This window comes from Martes martes (assembly GCF_963455335.1).
Source record: "Martes martes genome assembly, chromosome: 11".
NCBI classification, from domain to species: Eukaryota; Metazoa; Chordata; class Mammalia; order Carnivora; family Mustelidae; genus Martes; species Martes martes.
In genome coordinates this window covers 61888502-61908768 of record NC_137899.1, presented here as the reverse complement: position 1 = coordinate 61908768, position 20267 = coordinate 61888502, and the positions used below count along the sequence as shown (strand labels likewise).

The following is a 20267-nucleotide window of genomic DNA, read 5'->3' as shown; positions in this document are numbered from 1 at the left end:
GGTTCCCTCCTCCTGGAACTTACAGATTTGCAAAGGCAAGCAGAGTGAGCAAGTTAAAAAATTAAACTTTAAATTAAATTTAAATTAAAATTAAACCACGACCATGGTTTCTATGCAACAAAACTAAGTTTTGGTATTTTAGTTTGTAACATGCAAACTGTCCAGTATACTATTTCTGCTTTGAAAAACAATGGGGGAAAAAAAAACAACCTCTCGGAATTGTTTTTACTAAAAAAGGGTAATTACGCTGTAAGGAAATGGCACTAAGATATGACAAAGCCTCCTCGTCGGAATGCAGAGAATCTATCCCAGGGAGCACATGTACTCACACAGAGCCAAGATGCCATGGTTCATTTAGAGGCCTCCTCAGATTAAACATGATCTTTAAAGAATCCCTCAGTAAGGGGTTCTATTGGCAGTTGAAGATTTTCTAAATTTAGTAATCAAAGGTTTCTTAGTATTATTTTACTAGAAAGGCAATAAAGGGACAGTGCTGGTTAATTATGGCAACAAAGTTGATGGTTAATATACTATTGAAATTGCAAGATCAATAAAAATAAAATAAAATCATACGAGGGCTATAAAAGGAAAAAAAAGTTTGTTACTAGAGAGACTTAAGAGTCTCTCAATGTTATCCATAGTGTTCAGAAAAGCGTCTCTTGGAAAGTGACCTCTTGAAGGAGGGGAAGGGCCAGTCTGGTTGGGGCAAGGTTGGAGAGCGTTCCAGGCAGAAGGAGTCTACAGAGGTCCTGCAGGAGCCAAAGAATTTGGTGTGACTGAGGAATGAGGCCAGTGAGGGCCAGAACACCAGAATGAGGGGAGGGACCTGGCTGAGGTTGAAGGTAGGAAAGGGCCTTGAAGGTTTTATTAATGAGCATAGATTTTCTTTTAATCTAGGTCCAGTAAGAAGCTCTTGAAGGATTTTAAGTAGGAAGATGGTTAAAAAAAAAAAAAAAAAAGATATTCTGACCACCATGTTGAAAACAGATAGAGTATTCATAGTGAAAGAGATTCAGAATCTAGTTGGTAGTTTTTCTGGTTGAGAAAGGATAGAAGCCAAGATCAGGGTGCTGGAGTTGGAAATAGGAAGTGGAAGGATTTGAGGCATATTTTAAAGACAATTCATAAGATTTCATAATAGAATAAATATGGATCTTTGAGGGAGAAAGGAATGAAGAATGACTTCTAGATTCTAGCTTTAAAACCAAGTGGATGGGTGATGATATTTGCTGAGATAAGGAAGATACTTTTGGGGGGAGAAATTCAAGAATTCAGCTCTGGCCAGTTTAAACTTAAATGTGTTGAGCTCAAGCAGGAATTCACACATAATTCAATAGCTCAGAGGAGGAGGGAGGGTTGGATGTATACATTTGGCTACCCCTGACAAATAAATGGTACTTAAAATTGTGTAAATGGATAAAAATTATTAGGCATAGAGGGTAGAAAATGAAGAAAATAGAGCTCAACCCAAGCCCTCTGTGCTCCAACAATTAGAAGCAAGAGAGTCAAGCACTTCAGAAGCCAAAAGGTGAAGAGTATTTTAGGGAAGGAGTAGTCAACCATGTTCAATTCTGGGAAGAGGTCCAGTTAAATGAGGACTGAACACTGATTCAGACACATGAAGTTATTAGTAACCTTGGCAAGAGCAGTCTCTTTGGATCAGTGAGAGCAAAAGTCATACTTAAGTGACATGAAGAATAAATGGGAGCTAGGGAAGTGGAGAAATGTGGATGCAAATTTGTTAAGAAGTTTGGTTATGATGTCCAGCAGAGCAACGAAATAGCTCCAGGGAGATATGGAGATACGGGAGAATTTTATTTTATTTTTTAAATAAAAGATGGGAGACATTAGGGCATGCTCACTTGTGGATGGAATTGATGTAATATGTACAAGAGACTGGACATGAAGAAGCGAAGGAATGAAGGAGTGATGATCTTGAAAAGCTGAGAGATGCTGGGCTTTGGGTCATATATGGAATATTCAAAAAGAGGAACAGTTGAGATCTTTCTAGAATTAGTAAAATTGCATCTTCAGATTCAGAAAAGCTAAGTGAGTCTCAATCCTGGTAAACTGAAAAATTATCTAAACTATATAGACTACATAGAAACTACAGAATACCAAAGGACAAGCAAAATCCTTAAAAAACAAACAAAACCCCCCCCCAAAACCCCCAAATCCAAAAACCAACCAAAAAACCCCAAACCAAAAAGAACCCCAATAGGTTATTTTTACAAAAGGATGGCAATTATGATGAAAACAGTTCTCTTCAACAAAAGAAAGCTGGTAGATTATGGAAAAATTTCATCAAAGTGCTCAGAGAAGATTATTGCCAACCTAACTTCTATACCTAGCTAATTATAATTCAAGAGTGAGGAAGAAGCAAAGATATTTTCCAGACAAATGTCAAGAGTGTTCACTCACAGATCCTTGCTCAGAGAAATACAATGGGATATATATGTCTGTAGGAAGCATTCTGAACCTAGTGGGAAAGAACAAGATTCAAGAAGCCATGGTGGGCTAGAAATTAGCAACAGAGGTTGATCTAATCAAACTCTGTCTGCATAAAACAATAACAAGATGACTAATTTCAGGGGACTTAAAAACAAACTAAAAAAATGGCATGGAAGATTGGAGGGGCTTAAAAATGTTAAAGCATTCTACAGGTTTCATCATTTGGGGTATGTAAGTAGAGTTGCTAATTAAGGAAGATTTTGAGTTAATGACACATGTATTAAAATTTTGTGTATATGCATAAAGAGTGGGATGGAACCTATAAAATGTGTAAGGAGAAAGAAATAAAGATTTGATCAAGCCAATAAAAAGCAAGAAAGAAGGAACAAAGCCATTAAAAAAGGACAGTAAATACAGGACTGTGGGGGGGGGGAATCCTTATTCATGTCTAATCACAACACATATCAATGGTCCTAACATCAAATAAAAGACAGAAATTTTCAGATATTCAAAAAATTCTTGCAAGAAATACACTCAAAACATAATGTAATAGAAATGTTGAAAGTGAAGGGCTAGAAACAACATACATAGCAAATGCTAGCCAACAGAAACCCCAAATAAATATCTTGATATAAAAAATATATTTTCTTCATTAGTGAAAAAGATGGTCATTACATAATAATTAGAGATTTAATTTTACCCTAAAGATATAATAATCCTGGGGCACTGGTGTGGCTTAGTTGTTAAGCGTCTGCTCTCGGCTCAGGTCATGATCCCCAGGGTCCTGGGATCAAGCCCTGCATGGGGCTCCCTGCTCACCAGGAAGCCTGCTTCACCTTCTCCCATTCCCCCTGCTTGTGTTCCCTCTCTTGCTGTGTCTCTTTCTCTCTGTCAAATAAATAAAATCTTAAAAAAAAGATAATAATCCTGAGCTGTTATGTACATGACAAAAATATAAAATACGCACTTCTCAAAAAAGGTAAAGCAAAAATGGAAAGAATTACAAGGAGAGATTGGCAAATCCATAATCATAACGATTTTAATATCTATTCACAGAAATTAATAGATCAAATAGATAAAAGTTAATATACTGGCTATAAAAAGGACCTCATACGCAACAAGTCATAGAATAGGCACTCTTTCAAAACAATGCATGAAATGTTTACGCAAACTGACCACAAACCAAGTCTCAACATATAGTAAGGAAGTAATACACTAGAGACCATATTCTGACTATTCAATTTAATTTTATTTAATTTTAATTTTATTTAATTCAATAAAATTAAAGACCTATAGTAAACACCCAAACCCCAGCATATTTGGAAATTTAAAATAATTCTCCAAATTCAGCAAAGAAAAAAGTCTTAATAGAAATATTTGGAATCAAAAGACAAAACATTCCTTATGGGGTACAGAAACTTTAAATGCATATATTAAAAATATATGTATACTAGTTAATGTATACTATTAACAAGCATACTATTTAGGAAGTTAGAAAAATAACAAAGTGAGACAAAAAACAATAAGATTATTACAGAATATAATGACATAGAAAGAAAAGATAAAAAGAAAAAAAACCCTAAAAGATAATTTTAAAATATTTCTAAAATAGGCAAAACTTGGGCAAGACTGATCAAGAAAAACACAAGTGATAAAGAGAACCTAATGTAAATTCAGTGAAGATAGGAAATACAAATCTAGAGAATACTAGCTTTATACTAACAAAGTTGTAAGTTCTACGACGTGGATAATTTTCTTAAAGATTAGCAGTTATAAAAATGACCCCAAATAATATAGAAAACCTACATTCAATTATATCCATTAAGTAATTGCATCTGTAGTAAAAGTTTTATCCTCAAATAAAGGTCACAAATGATTTTCTTAAGTTTTAGCAATTTTTTTTTTTTAAGATTTTACTTATTTGACAGACAGAGATCACAAGTTGGCAGAAAAGCAGGCAGAGAGGAGGAAGCAGGCTTCCCACTGAGCAGAGAGCCTGATGTGGGGCTTAATTCTAGGACACTGAGATTATGACCTGAGCCCAAGGCAGAGGCTTAACCCAGATGCCCCAAGTTTTATCAAATCTTTAACAAACAAATAATCTCTAAATGATATAGACTATTCCAGATTGGAGGAGAAAAAAAGAAGGTCCAGAATTCACTTTATGAATATAATTTTGACTCAAAAACTATACAAGGACATGAAAGTAGGATTATAGGTCAATTTCATTATGACCATAAATGTAAAAATCCCAAAAAAAGTCCTACTGAATGTATCAGTATTATTTTAAAATGTCATGACCAAGTGGGTTTATTTCAGGAATTTAAGGTAGATAACATATCACTAATATTCACAATAACAATCAAGAGAGAAAACACAATCATTTCAGAAATTAGAACACCAACAATCAATAAAATTCAACATCCATTCATAACAATAGCACTGAGCAAACCAGGAATAGAGGGAACTCTCCTAAAAATAGATGATTACAGTTATCTCTGATATGCACATAATAGTCCTCACATTTAAAAGTGAAAGAGTAAGAATAATTTCCTTTCAAGTCAGCAAAAAGATAAGATTGTCTATGAATGCTTCTCTTGAGCATTATACCCTGCAGAGTTTAGTCAGCATAATAAAACAAGACAAAGAGATATGTAATTGAAGAAGAAACAGACCATCAAGTTTGCTTGATATAAGAGCAATACGAAGAAATCAGCATTACTATAAATAAGCAATAACGCATTTTACTGAACAATAAAATTAAAGACTTCATTTACAACAAAATCTAAAATAATTAGAAAATAACAAAGACATTAAGGACATAAATAAAAAGAGATATTCTATATTTGTGTATAGCAATGCTCAATATTATAAATATGTCAATTATATCCTCCAAATAAATCTACAAATCCAATACAATTTCAATCAAAATCTCCATGGTGTTTTTCATAAAACCTGGCAAGATGGCCCTAAAATCCATAGGGAAGAATAAAGCCAAAAGACTAGCCATAATAATTTTGAGTAAGGAGAAGAATGTAGGAACACGCATCTGAGCATATATCAAGACTTCTATAGTTACAAAAAAGTAAAATATTACAGGATGGGCAAACAGACCAGTAGCATACAGTAGAAAGGTCAGAACTAAATCACACCTAGGTAGAGAGCTGGTTTAGCTCAGAAGTGGCATTAGAGATAAGTAGGAAAAGGATGTCAGAGAGATGGATTATTTCCTATTTCCTCCTCCTATCCACCCACTCATTATTCACTCATTTATTCCATACTTACATGCTGATTGCCTACTTTGAACCTGGCACTGTACTAGTCCTTGGATATACAAAGTTAAATACATCTAAGGAGCATGGACCTCCCTGCATTCAAGAACTCATCTACAAGAATCAACAGACAACATAAATAATTATCCTATGGAACTATAATAGAGATTTTAATCCATTCTTTCTGGGAAGTCCGGGGAAAATGATAGTTGAACAGAGTTTTGAAGGATGGATAGGAGTTCACCAGACTGGGAAAGATGGAGTTTGGTGGGGGAGTAGTGTTGACTGGGGTGATAGATAACTTAGGGAGGACATTCCAAGAAGAGGAAACAGACTAGCCAAAGGCCAGTGAGGGTGGGCTTGGATTTTGAAAGACATTCTTTCCTTGCAGGTCATGCAAAAAAGGAGCAATGAATTTTTTTTTTTTCCTGGATCATCTCCAGTGGATAAGAAATCACATGGGAAATATCTCTATACTTTTGGGTAAAAATGAAAATACAATATTTAGAAGTTTGGTGACTAGCTATAATGTTTACATAGACAAAACAGAAACTAGCCTACTGAATGTTTCAGGAAAAATGCAAGATATGCCAACCATAGATTTTCTAAAATTTCACTTTTGGAAGATATTTAAAAAAATAATTATGCACATCAAAATTGCATTTCACGGTTATTAGCCCTGACCATATTTCCTAACATCTTTTCTCATTGATATATCCCCACTGCCTTCGATCTCATTTCTCCATCCAAACAAATGCAGACAGACATTTTTTTGAATAGCAAATAACTTCTGTGTCCCAACAAATACACATTCCCACAGAAATAAAACAAAATGGGGACTGAGGGGAACGTAAAGTTAGTTAAACATTATTTTAGGCCCACTGCCTAATTTCCTCTTTGGGATGGGCCACTGTTTATCTTCATGGCTGATATATTGTTCAATTTTCTTTTGGGTCCACAAGGACAATCTCTAAACAGTAGGCTCTATGTAATGTTGAGGTCACTCTCTGAACGTATTTTATTTGGGGTTGAGTTATGATGGCTACTCTCCCAGTGAAATAACCCCTATCTTGAAAAACCACTGATCAGCTTTTTCCATTCTGTGAAGTTTATTGATTTTCAAGAATATCTTTTCAGAAAAAAAAAAAAAAGAACACTTTGCAAACTTAAGGGCAAGTAACTAAAATACCCTAGACAGGAAGAAAATACCCCAGACAGGAAGAATGTCTGTCCAAGACCATTATACTGGGCCTGGTCTGCCTGGAATTCCAAAACCACACCAAACAGAAAAAGATGATATTACAGGAGATAAGGTATGTTTGACAAATAGCCCAGGAATGGCCACTTAATAAAAACAAGAGCCAGGGTTGTCCTGAAAAATCTCAGGCGTTTCAGGAGTCTCCCCTGACTTGACTCTAAACGAGCAGGATGTTGTTGGTCTCACATCTGCTGAGTCTGGAAGGCGGTATTCCCTGGTGGCTTCATAACAAGTATGTTTTGATGGGTCCGTGTAGACACCATCCAAGTGTGTAATCAGCTCAGACTCCGTTCTAGACTACAAGGAAAAGACCGTGCGATTTGTGATGCCTGACCCTTGAGAACTGTTGCTTTTCCGTGTCAGTGTACATCAAGGTTTCTGAACGTGGGCGCTATGACCATTTGGGGCTGGAGAGGAGTTCACCAGACTGAGAAAGATGGAGTTTGGTGGCTGGATTTGGTGGTCCCATTTAGGGCCGGATAAATCTTTGTCATTGTAGGACATCTAACAGCACCCCTGGCGTCTCCCCACTAGATGCCAGCAGCACCTCTCGGCTGGCACAACCACAAATGTCTCCACACAGTGCCAAATGTGCCCTTGGGGGGGGGGTGCAAAGTGACCCTGATTGAGAGCCACTGGTATACACTAAAACTCTATCACATCAGTTGGTCATTTTTATTATTCATATTAATGATATAAATAAATAGGAGAACTTTATTTTACTTTGATTTGAAAAGGACTCTTTGGGTCAAAGGCAGGTTTGTCTTAGCTGCTTTAGATGCACAGAAGAGGGGGGCCAGAAGTGGCTCAAGTCACTGCCAGCTACAAGTCACTGGGTTTGGGGTGGGGGTGGCCATTGCCCAGAGTTAGCCCCAGAGATGGAGGGCAGGCAGTTTGTCTTTGCCCCCCCCTCCCTGGGGGGGTCAGCAATGCTGGGCCCCCTGCCAAGCTCAGCCAAGGGTCTTTCCTGTCATCTACTGCTTTTGCCAGAATCATGTGACATTGAACTCCTGAGAAATTAGGTTAAACTCTGGACTTTTCCCTCTTTCGAGATCAGATGAAATACTGACCTTGAAGTGAACCTTTTCAGATGGGAGCAGAACAGCTGAGGGGAATCGCTCCGTCAGGGACGGGCGACTGGGCTGCCCTGAGAGGCCTGCTTAGCAGATGTTGCCAGAGAGCTGGGTTTCTCCATCGGGGCACCACTCACCCCCCAGATTTGTCTACTCAGCAGCCGTCCTATGACCTTTAAAATAGGATTTAATGTCTAAAACGGACTGCCATGAAGCTTTATGGGAATCTCCCCACTGCATAAAGTGATCGATTCTTGTGCTGACTTCCTTTCGGGTTTATGAGGGTATGAGCACTGACCTTCCTCTGACACTTCCCTGCCCACCCCCCCACCCTGCCCTGCTCCCGCAAACCCTCCAGGGCTCCTCCATCATCGAGTGCACGCTTCCTCAACCCCGGCCCTGCTGACGTGGGGGCTGGGAGCTCTTTGTCCTGGGGCTTGGGCCGGGTATCGTGGGATGTTCAGCACCATCTCTGACTTCTCCTAGAAACCCCGGGAGCACATCCCAGTTGTGAAGATCAGACATGTCTCTAGATGCTGCCAGATGTCCCCGGGGGGAGCAAAACCACTCCACTTGAAAGTCGCCCTGTAGAAGAAGGGCTCACATTCTTATGTCCCCACAGGCTTTCTTGTACCTGGTAGTGCCTGGCTCATAACTGACCCTCAGTCCAAATTTGCTAAAAAAAAGAAAAAAAAGAAAAGAAAAAAAAAGTCTGTCTAAATAGTTTCCTCTTCCTAGAACTTTGAAAAATACCCAGCTACTATGGACAGGGATCATTGGTGCTTTTATTTTTCTACCCACAAAACACAAAAGGAATATTTCTCTGGACTTAACATGCCAGAATCAGTCATTTAGTCATTTAGAATAGCCCCTTTCGATTATACATCCTTTGGAATAAAACAAAATATAAAATTAGTAATAGCTAAGCACTTGCTGTGGGTCAGGCTTGTTAGTACATGGTTTACATTTAAGAAGCAGCTTGACCAAGCCACTTCCCCTGTGTGTGGCCTAAGCCAGGAGTCCCTCTTGGGTTTGCTGTCAAAATCTATCCTCTTTCCACCAAGCTCTTCTGCTGGAAAGACAGACAAAAGAGTGGGGAAAAGTGGGCTAATATACTTTTATGAGGTTAAGGAGGATGAGGGAAAGAGAAGGGGTTTGCATATGGAAAGCAAAAATGTCTGTTCCAAAGCCAATGCCCACTGGACTGATAAGAATGCAAAAAGCAATGACAGGCAGAGAAACTGGAAATGGGCCACATCACCCAGACTGGGCAGTGGTGGTGCGGCTGCACATGGACAGGTGTCCTGGCCCTAGCTCCAGGGCACACTCAGCCTCCTGGACTTCTGGTCCTGGTGCCCAGGATCTCATGGGGCAGGTAGGCATGCACAGAAGGAGCGTGCTGCATGAGCATGCTTGGACACATGGTGTATATGGGAAGAGCGTCTACAGAGTGGAGGACATAACAGGGTATGTTGAGAAACCATTTGCTTATGTCCAGACCAGGCCACTTTTGAGAGTTACCATACCAGAAGTGGAGACAAGAAGGGTAAGCCTGGGCCTGTGTCTTTTCTGCTAGCCCCATGTGTAAGGCACTGGGTAGCCCTGTCCAGCCACACCTGCTGGCCAGATGGGGAATGACTACTGGCCTGGCACACCTTGATAACGATCCATCTCTCTGGCACAGTCAGCTGACCCTGGCAAGGGCCCAGAGCCGGAAGGACTTGAGCACAGCAACAAGCCATGGCTGAGGGCAGGCTGTAGGGTGGGGTGGGGGTGGGGGGGGTGGGGAGACAATGCTCCATCTTCGGTAGATAGGGCTACACCATGTCTGCTGCATGTGCTTTCAACCAATATCATGGATAGCCTGCTCTGGGCCAGGCCCTGTTCTGGACATGGGGCTATCTGCAGGACAACAGACACAAATCCCTTCTCCCGGCCCCAGAGGGAATGTTTCCAGCCGGTAAAGGGAAAGCAAGCATCCAAAAGTAAATATGGACCATGCCAATGGTCAGTGCTATAGAAGAAAAGTCAAGCTGGTGGGAGGCTGGGGAAGAGAGGGGAGGGGAATAGGAAGGAGATGGAAGGGGATGGATGGGGAAGGGACAGGGAGATGGACAGATGATGGGGGTAAAGTGGGGGTTGGGTGGTTTGCTCTTCAGTTTTTAGAACTTCCTGGAGCTCCGCTCTCCAACCATATTCCATATAAGGAGAGAGAAGGCGGGAGGGAATTCAGTAGAAGGACTGATGTACATGCACATGTACATGGGGAGGGGGTGAGCCCCCAAGTAGGCGAAGTGGAGAAAATGCCCAGGGTCATCAGTCTGCTTCCATCTGGCCCACCCCACACGAGAAGTGAGCACCTCTTTCCCTGACAGTCTCTTCCTGGCACCCCATTCACTTCTGGCTCATTTCTGACTCCAGGTTTTCACTCATGTCTTTGGCATTGCCCAAAAGCTCTTGTATTTTTCTGTCCTATGCAGTTAATGAGTGAGGAAGAAACAGATGATAGCCAAAAAAAAAAGGAAGGACATGAGGAAGTAAGGGTAGAAAATAAATACAGAGACAAAGAAAGCTAAACACAAAAGTGCAAGAGATGAGAGACAAAAAGATGAATAGCAAAAAAATAATCGAAGCTAACTTTACTGGATGCCACAGACTATAAGCGATTTATGTGTATTCATTAAACCTTACAACACTCCCATCCTACAGATAAGGAAACTGAGGCTGCGAGAACTAAGCTCTTCATCAATGGTCAAGATGTAGCCAGGAGGACCGAGCTGGCCACCATAATGTCATCACTGTGCAAAGTGGGGAAGGAAGGAAGGACACTTATCCAGGTTGTTGGGGCTCTGGAGTTCATTAGCCTGCAGATGTTGAAGCTTAGCCACAGGTGTTATTAGGGTAGATGAGCTCAAAGACAGCTCTTCTATCCACCGGAGAGTGTCTCTTTCAATCAACTAGATAAACAGCGATGCAGATGTAAAGGAGTTAAATAAAGGAGTGTATTTTCTGGGTATCAGAGAGTTTTCCTTTCAGAGGATCCTGTCAATTTCATATTTTTTTCAACAAACACCTCCTGATTCCCAGTATGTGGAAGTAATCCCAGAGAATTTAGGATTTAAATGAGCAACAGCTGCATCTGCATACAGCGTTGAAAAGTACGCAATTATTGCAGGAGATGAAGCGTAACTTCAGTTTGCTTCCAAAAGTTCTTGTTCCCAGAGCTAACTTTTGTCTTTTCCTTTTCCTAAACATGGCTTTGTTTAGAAAGCGGGACAGCAGGTAGGCACTCAGGCACAATGTCGGGGAGAGCTTCCTGGAAGAATGGAGCCTAAGTTCCCAACCTGTGTAGGGGCGGGAGTTTCTATTCATTCCTCTTGAAGTTCCTGGGTAGAGCCAGGAGACTGCTTTTTACCTGGGGAAGTAGTCCTTAACGGGGCAGAAAATCCTGTTGTAGGGTGAGGCACTTAGACCTGCTGACAGACTGGAATCTCTCAGAGGAGACCCTAGGCAAGAGTGTAGACCAGGCTTAGCGAGGCTTATGTGCTGATAATCCTGTAAATGTGATTATTGTCCTTTTTAATGAACACTTACTTTATGCGGTGCACAGTACTCTCAAATAATAACCCAAATTACAAATCAAGACAGTTTCTGAATAAAGCCTATTAGATGTCAGCACAAAGAGCAAATTTGTGTTTTAGGTCTTAATTTTACACTAATTCCAAGCAGATGGCAGGGGACCTTTGATATGTGTTTTCTTTGTTTGGTTAATTCAGTGGTGTGTTCCTGAAAACCCACTGCTCTATTTATAGCACTGACCAGCTTTTAGAAGATTCCTCTAAGGACCAGGCAAAATTCCCAATTAAAATTAGTTGGGGGTGGGGAGAGGGCTGAATGCGGCTGGCAGGGGCGAGGAAGGACAGAAGGAACTGCCCCCTCCTGGCCCTGCCACTCACTCTTAAGGACAGTGACACGAGCAGTACCATTGAGAGCCACAATCAAGGGACACAGAGACTCAAGGGTCTGCTATGTCTCAAAGAGGTCTATTTAAAACACGGAAGAGAAATGCTCTGTCTGGCTTGTGTATTTTCCTCTAATAATTTGTCTGCTCTCTGACTTTTCTTCTCTCAATAGCTGTGGATAGCTGTGTTAGAAGAGATCACACCAAGGGGCGCCTGGGTGGCTCAGTGGGTTAAGCCGCTGCCTTCGGCTCAGGTCATGATCTCAGGGTCCTGGAATCGAGTCCCGCATCGGGCTCTCTGCTCAGCGGGGAGCCTGCTTCCCTCTCTCTCTCTCTGTCTGCCTCTCTGCCTACTTGTGATCTCTGTCAAATAAATAAAATCTTAAAAAAAAAAAGATCACACCAAATTGATAGCGACTTTTCAAGCAAACAGTGAAAAAGCTGTTGATGGAGCCCAGTGATAAATAATTAGTACAGATCATGTTAGCAACAGCACTATTTAAGAAAATGAGTTTCAATGATCTTTATGTTTCAAATGTCTCTGATTCAGCTCGGAGATTTAAAAAGCCGAAGTCAGTTCTGGAAGGGTCAGTCCACTGAATATGCATGTGTGTTTTGCCCACAAGCTCAGAGACAGTACACAGAGGGACAGAGGGAGAAGCTACCCCCATGCGAAAGCATATCTCAGTAAGGGCATAATTCCAATTGCATCTTCAAGCTGGAAGAGTTGGAATTTTCAAGAGGAAGGACAAGAATTTGTAAGTCCAAGAAGACCCCTCCTCCCAATCCATGGTGGCACGTCCACAGGATGCAAAGAATCAGGGTTTCCACCCAAAGTCAGAAAAACACTTTAAGGCAAAAAAATTAATAAGGGTAAATAGAGAAAACAGAAAAGAGAAAAAACAAAGGCTTTTGGTGCCACCAGTCAGACCTGTCACTCTTCAGCAAAGGGAGAAAGATCGAGAGCCTTGGCGTTGATGAGGATCTATATAATGCAATTTCTTCACCCTCACGCTAAATATGGAGGGCTGGGTAATTCCATTCCTCAGCTCAGTTATAGGATGCAAATGCCAAGGCCACTCGCTTTCTAAAAACAGCAGCAGGGCAAACAGACCCAACTGACACGAATGAATGTTGAATAGACACATATTTGTCCTTACAAAGAACTGGAAAACAACAGAATAAAAGAGGTTTCCCAGGTCACCTCTGACAAAGGGCTTTCTACTTCCAACGGTTACTTAGGCTACAGGTCCTAAAGGAAGTGAGTTAAAAAAAAAAAAAAAAAAGGCAGCAATTCACAATTTGCTGCCCCTGCCTCTTTTCTTCCTGAATCCTTCATCTCCACTCTTTCCAGCTTCCAAATGGTCAGCCCATTTGCTGGGGCAAAACCTCGAAATCCATCTTATCTCTCCTCCACTCAACAACATCCCTGGCCGGGCAATTTGGCATCAGAACCTCCTCCAGCCCTTCCTGGAACACTCACTAGGTCAAAGGAAATGGGCCGTGATGGCCGAAGGCAGGCCGTTTTTACCGGCGCTAGTCCAAAGCGAGGACAGCCGTGTTTCCAACTTACAAACACACATGGGAACAGCCACTGAGACTCCCACCAGCTCTCCGAATCTTTCTGTTTGGTCTGCTGAGCAGGATCAAGGCTGAGCCGGGAGGGAGCTTGGCCAGGCCGCCGGGGTACCCCCCGCCCCCGCACCCGGAGCACAAACAAAAGCTCCTGGATGGTATCTCCGGCCGTCACTTGCTTTCACAGCTGTCTACACATAAACCAAAGGGGTTAGCATCCCCGAAAACAAAGACGAAACACAGGCTGTGAAATGGGCAACTGTTTACTGTTGCTCAGAAACAGCAATATTCTTTAGGGCTCCTCTGAGTGGAAAAGTACTGCTCGACGTCCACTGGCCAGAAGCGCCCGCCCTGCCGCAGACGGGGCATGCTCTGGGGTTGGTTCGCTGGACAGCGATACGAAGAGGAAACGGGCCCAGTGCTCCAGAGCTAAGTGGCCACACAGACAGGGGTTTCTAGGCGTCAGCATGGAGCCAGCTGCTGTCTGGGGTCTCCGGTTTGATACAAGGCAACCTTGTTCCGAGGGCGATGCGCCTAGCTAGTGCAAAGCCAGGGACTCTGCCTTCCTGCTACTTCACGGTCAAAGACGGGATGGGAACCATCAACCGTCCCTCTCCACCTGCCCTTTAAGAACAGAAGAAAGAGCGCCGTGGCTCGCTTACCTTAAAGTTGTGGGTCTTCTCGTAGTTGAAGTGGTTGTCGTTGTGCGTGAGGGCGGCCCTTCGGACCAGGGACGAGATCTGTGAACAGGCAAAGAGTTTGAGAGGGGGCCACAGGAAACCGCCTCGGACTCCCACCTTCACCCCCAAGGCCACGGCCAGCAGCTCCTGGCGCTTCCTGCCTGGCTTCGGCTTCCGAACCACGGCACACTTTTTCTCGTTTTCCAGCCAGCGTTCCTCGGAGAACATGGTGCCGGGAGCCCACATCTTCCTCGTTCCCCCTGTGAAGGCTCGGCGCCTGCAGGTTTTGTGAACCGCGGCTAATGTTAGGCAGATTTGAGGCAGCTGCGTCCTGTCTGCAGAGGCCTCCGGCATGTGACCTGGGAGGGCTGGTTCCAGTGATGGAGGGGGCTCTGCCTCTGAATAAGGACGGGGCTGTTTCGTGCTATTTCTTGGGGCCGACGTGTGCCTGGAACAATAGCACACATTCATGGGCACAGCAGTCCCCCCAAGCTGTATCCAGGCGCCGCTGAGGACGGAGGAGGGGGGACTGGGGGAGGGCAGGGACAGGCAGCTTTATTCCTCCTGCCACAGGAGAGACCTCTCGTGCTTGCTTGCTTGCACATTTCACACACACACCCCAACTAGTTCTGACGTTCAAAGCCTGGGGCTGCAACCAATTATTTTGGGGCTCTGAACCCCATCCTGGACTGAACTCAAGCAGATTAAACCTTTAGACCCTGATGATTGTTTAATCTCACGGGGATAAAGCCTGCCTCTCTTTAAAAAAAAAAATCTGCCCTAGCTCTTGAAGCTTAATTTTTATTCTTACGCATGCATTAAATTAGAGCAGTCTGAACACTGAGTGGGGTACAGAGAAAGAGCATGGCATTTTAGCTCTGAGTTCTACAGCCAGAGTTTCAACACAAGAGGAGGATGTCTTGCACTGAGACACTCCCCAGTCTCTCTTCTCGCCTCCAACTCTCAAATCCCCGCACACACATTGACAAGACAATGTTCCTTAACTAAAATCCAAACATCAAAGTTGCCTTTATTTTAAATATGACACCTTCAGCGTTCATTCTGTCAGCGTCCAAGCCTGATGCTTCCCCGCTGTTCTTAAAAGCCTCATCTATTTGATGGTCTCCTTTGAGACCAAAGTTTTTGGTCCCAAATCTCATCACTGTAGCAGTCTTGGGACTACCCCTGATCTGCGGATGAGGTTTAAGGCAGCCCATGGTGGTCAGTAAAATCAGTGCTCTTGGAGCTGGGAAGCGAGGAGGCTGTGGGTAGCTGGACCATTACATAGACCCACGGTCCACAGATGCCTTCCTGGCCTCAACAGACACAGGGCCCCCCATTCCAGCCCCTGCAAGCAGCCTTGTGAAGAAGAATGCAAGGTCGGTGCTTTCCAGGAATTCTTGATTCCTGATGATTACCTCATTCTACCTTGGTTCAGAAGTGCATCCTTCCAGGTGATCCTTGTTACCAGCAGTGATGAGAGGAGCCATTTTTTCCCCCTTTTTTTGATAAGGGGAGCCAGGAGGGGTCAGAGGGAGAGGGTGAGAGTATCTTAAACAGATACTACGTCCCCCACGGAACCCGATACAGGGCTGGATCTACGACCCTGAGATCATGACCTGAGCTGAAACCAAGAGTCAGATGGTTATCCGACTGAGCCACACAGGCACCCCTGGGAGCCAATTTTTATACTGAGCTCTTAAGTACAATCACCTGTGCCAGATGATGTTCAGAATGTGTTAAATGCACTTACTCATTTACTTTTCAGCTCATGTGTATGAGAAACAAGACTTTCAACCCTGCTTTTTGGATGAAGAGATCGAGGCACCAAGCAAAGGCGAAGCAATTTGCCCAAGGACAGGCCATTGGCTTAAGTGGCACAGCCCAGGACTCGAACCCCAAATATGTGTGTCCAGCACCTGTGTTTCTCAACACCAAGTCCTGGCCTAAGTAAGCCAAGGTGGTCCCTAGTCTGCCATCGTGTCCTGCTTTATCTGAAACATGGGTTAGATCTGCCCCCTCTTCCCACTCTTGCCGCATGGTATCTCCACACATGCTGTACACACAGAGGCACGATGTTCTTCTTAGTCCGGTTACACCTGCTCAGAAAAGGCCAGTGATTCTCCACGGCCTGACTGTGCCATGGAACTGCAGGCCCTTCATGAGCTTGTCTCAATCCACCCAGCTCATCTATCTGCAGGCACTCCCCTCCACAAATCCTATAAACCCTCTTCTCCGATGCACCCTTCACCTCAATAGCGGGCTCCGTACTCTAGCACATTCCAGGGTCATGTGACATGTAGACATGTTCAACAACCTAACTCAGATGCTACTCTCTCCAAAAATGCTTCTCCATACTCCCTGCCAGAGGCCAACTCTCTCCTCCAAAATCCCATAGGGGTTTCCCCCAATTTTTCTGATTGCACTTGTCCCTTTCTATCTTGTATTAGATTTATGCCTGTCCCTGCCCTATTGAGAAGTCACTCTGACAGCCTCTATGTCCAATTCACTTCAGTTTCCCCTTCATGAGTACCTAATAAAATCCCTTGCCACAGTAGGCACTGAATAAATGTAAGTCACCAGGAGAAGCTGAACCTCTGGGAAGCGAGCATTGCGAAGGAAGCTGTGCAAAGGTGACTTAGGGTTGGGTTCTCCTGTCCATTCTATGAGCTCCCATCACCATGCAGTAGCTTCTAGGGACCTAAACCTCCAGGGGTCTGCCTTCCTGGTGGGCCCTGCCAGATTCCTCCTTCCCATGGCCCAAGGACAAAGGACATCTGCTTCTCACAGGGGTTGAGTGGAAGCATGGTATATCTTTGAAAGGCTTGTAATCCTTAGCCTAAAGGCAGAAAGACAGAGAGAAGGAATAGGATCCCTTCCCAAGCCTTCACTGCTAGCCAGTCCACAGGAACCTTTTTTTGATGGTGAGCCATTCTGTGTAAAGCAGATTCTGTGAACTAAACTAGGCTAATTATATGGATGTATGGTTTTTAGAATCTAATAACACAACTATTTAAAGAGAAAGTGGGCAAAAAGGGTCTCCTTTTCCTTTTGGTATATGGCTGGTTGAAGACAAGGAAATCCAGTATTTTCTCTTTTGTTTGTGCCTTTACTTATAACAAGTAATTTTTACTTCTATGTGTGACAGTGGTTTCTTTTTCAAATATTTGTTCCTTAGAATTCACCCAGACACAGGGCACATTCAGACACGCGAAGGAACCACACACTGGTCACTTAAGATGTATCTTGACAAGGAACCAGAAGGGCTGGCGTTTGAGCGAGCACTATTGTGAGCAGTGTGGATGACCCCAGATCACCCTCTTACTACAGGAAAAATGATTACAAATGTCTCTTGGTCAAATTTCCCTCTTAAAGAACTCTGCCACACAGAGCTCTTCTTTACCCAGGCATCTCAAGGACAACGCCTTCGTTTCTTTTATGTCCCCCACAATGACTGATACGTGTTCTCTATACAAGGTAGACATTGCGTACTTTGGCCGACAGTTGTTTCTAACACAAATTTCTGTCTGACCTATTTTTGTACACACATTCATGGAGCATGAAGACACATTTCCCTACATGCTCTGCTTCAGTCAGGGATTCTCCACCTTGAAACTACTGACATTTGGGACCAGAAGATTCTTTGTCCTGGGAGGCTGTCCTATGCATGGTAGGACATTTGCTGGTATTCCTTGCCTCTACTCGCCGATGCCATCAGAACCCCCAACTGTAGTAATCCAGACTCTTTCCAGACATTGCCAAGTTTCTCCTCTGGGGCAAGTTTGCCCACAGCGGAGAATACCTGGGTTAGATTAATAACACACGTCTTTATAGCACTGCTTCCTTTGTGCCGAGTATTGTACTAAGTACTTTACATGCACTGACTCATTTACTATTTATAAGGTGGGTACTGTTACAATTATCCCCACTTTACACATGAAGAAATGGGAACTGGGAGTTTAAGTGACTTGCCCAAGGTCACATAGCTGGTAAGTGGTAGAGCGGAGATTAGAACCCAGGCACAACTAACTAGAGCTAGAATTTTTTTTTTTTTTTGGCTAAGAATAAGTTTATTTATTTATTTATTTATTTATTTATTTTTAAGATTTTATTTATTCATTTGACAGATAGAGATCACAAGCAGGCAGAGAGGCAGGCAGAGAGAGAGGAGGGAGTAGGCTCCCTGCTGAGCAGAGAGCCCGACTTGGGGCTGGATCCCAGGACCCTGGGATCATGACCTGAGCCAAACGCAGAGGTCTTAACCCACTGAGCCACCCAGGCACCCCAAGAATAAGTTTATTTTTGATTGTGATTAAATACACATAGCATAAAATTTACCATTTGAAGGGCGCCTGGGTGGCTCAGGGGGTTGAGCCTCTGCCTTCAGCTCAGGTCATGATCTCAGGGTCCTGGGATTGAGCCCTTCATTGGGCTCTTTGCTCAGCGGGGAGCCTGCTACCCCTCTCTCTCTCTGCCTGCCTCGCTGCCTGCTTGTAATCTCTCTCTGTGTCAAATAAATAAATAAAATCTTTTAAAAAAATTTATCATTTGAACCATTTTAAAGTGTACAATTCAGCCATTCAGCGGCATTAAGCACATTCACAATGCTCTGGAATCATTACTGCTATCCAGAACATTCCCTTCACCCACAATGAGACCCCGCATTCAGTAAGTAGTCCTGCCCCATTCCCTCTCCTTCTGGTCCCTGGCAGCCACCAGTCTGCTCTCTATCTCCATGGATTTCCTGGGTCTGAATATTTCATATAAATGGAATCATACAACATATGGTCCTCTGTGACGGCTTCTTTCACTTAGTAAACTGTTTTCCATGTTCATCCACGCTATAGCATGTCTCACTACTACACTGATTTTTATTGCTGAATAATAATCCATTGTGTGGACATAATACATTACATTGATGTACATTTGTACTGTTTCCACCTTTTGGCTATTGTGAGTAGTGCTAACAAGTTTCTGTTTGAACATCTACTTTCAGTTCTTTTGGAGATACAATAAATCTATGCTTTTAATCACCCTGGAAATGGCTTCATTCAAATGATATCCACATTTAAAAATATCCAGGGGTTACAGGCCCAAATTACTCTCTTCCCTGCTGTTACCCATTAGCAACTCCCGGTTTCCCTGGTCTGTTTTCTTAAAGAGGAGACTTTTGTTTACCCTGAGACCGCTTCCAGAGCAGGCGCTACTTAAGATACTTCTGGAAGTAGGTGGGGCTATAAATAAATAGTGAAATTAACTCACCACTTCCTTTTTCCTTTTTATAAATAAGGGTTTGGGTTCTATTTTTTTTATGGCCTCTCACTGTGATGAGGGTCCTTAAATCCGAGAAAGAATCAGGTGACCAGAAGGCCGGGGAAGGTTGTCAGATGAAGCCAAGGGGGTGAGGGTGGGAGTCAGGGGCAGAAAGATGTGGGAAAACTGAAGCCCGCTGGGATGCCGGTGTGCGTGCAAAGTGCCCAGGAGAGAAGGACGGTGGGAGAAAGAGAATACCCTTCCCTCTGTGCTGACTTCAGTCACCTAGCATCAGAAGCCCAGTGGGAACCTCAGAAGTTCATCCAGCCAAGGGCCCCTCTTCACCTGGCTCAGGCAGCCCCACCTGTCAGGACCATGACATTCTGCCGATTTCTGGAAAAGGTGACTTATCATCAACCTGACATTCTTCCACAGACTTCAAGTAAATTCCACTCTGCATTTTAAAAAAGGTTCACTGAAAATGTCACGATCCGCCCCTGAAAAATCTCTCCCGACTATTCCAGCCCCAGCCCTTAGGTCTCTGAGGCCCCTCTCGCCTCTCTGTCCTTTGAGTCTGAGCCCCCTTAGGGGGTGACAGCCTGAGCTATAGACCCTGCCTGCAAATACTGCATCTGTAGGCTGCCTCGTGGTAGTGTAGGAACTGAAAATCAGTACTGCCCAGGCTGGCGGGCTTGTCCCGAGGAGAGCTCTCAGACAGACTGCGCTGTTTGGATGAGGTAGCTC

The 20267-nt window shown here is 43.4% G+C and overlaps 1 protein-coding gene across 2 annotated transcripts in view; it reads right to left on the bottom strand.

Moving 5' to 3' along the window:
• CHN2 (chimerin 2) overlaps nucleotides 1–20267 on the bottom strand; it is a 284844-nt gene that overhangs the window by 18548 nt on the left and 246029 nt on the right. For both annotated transcript variants that reach the window (XM_080818303.1, XM_080818304.1), the window contains one exon: nucleotides 14253–14330. In XM_080818303.1, the coding sequence (XP_080674429.1) occupies nucleotides 14253–14330 (78 nt within the window). The remainder of the gene's footprint in view (nucleotides 1–14252; nucleotides 14331–20267) is intronic.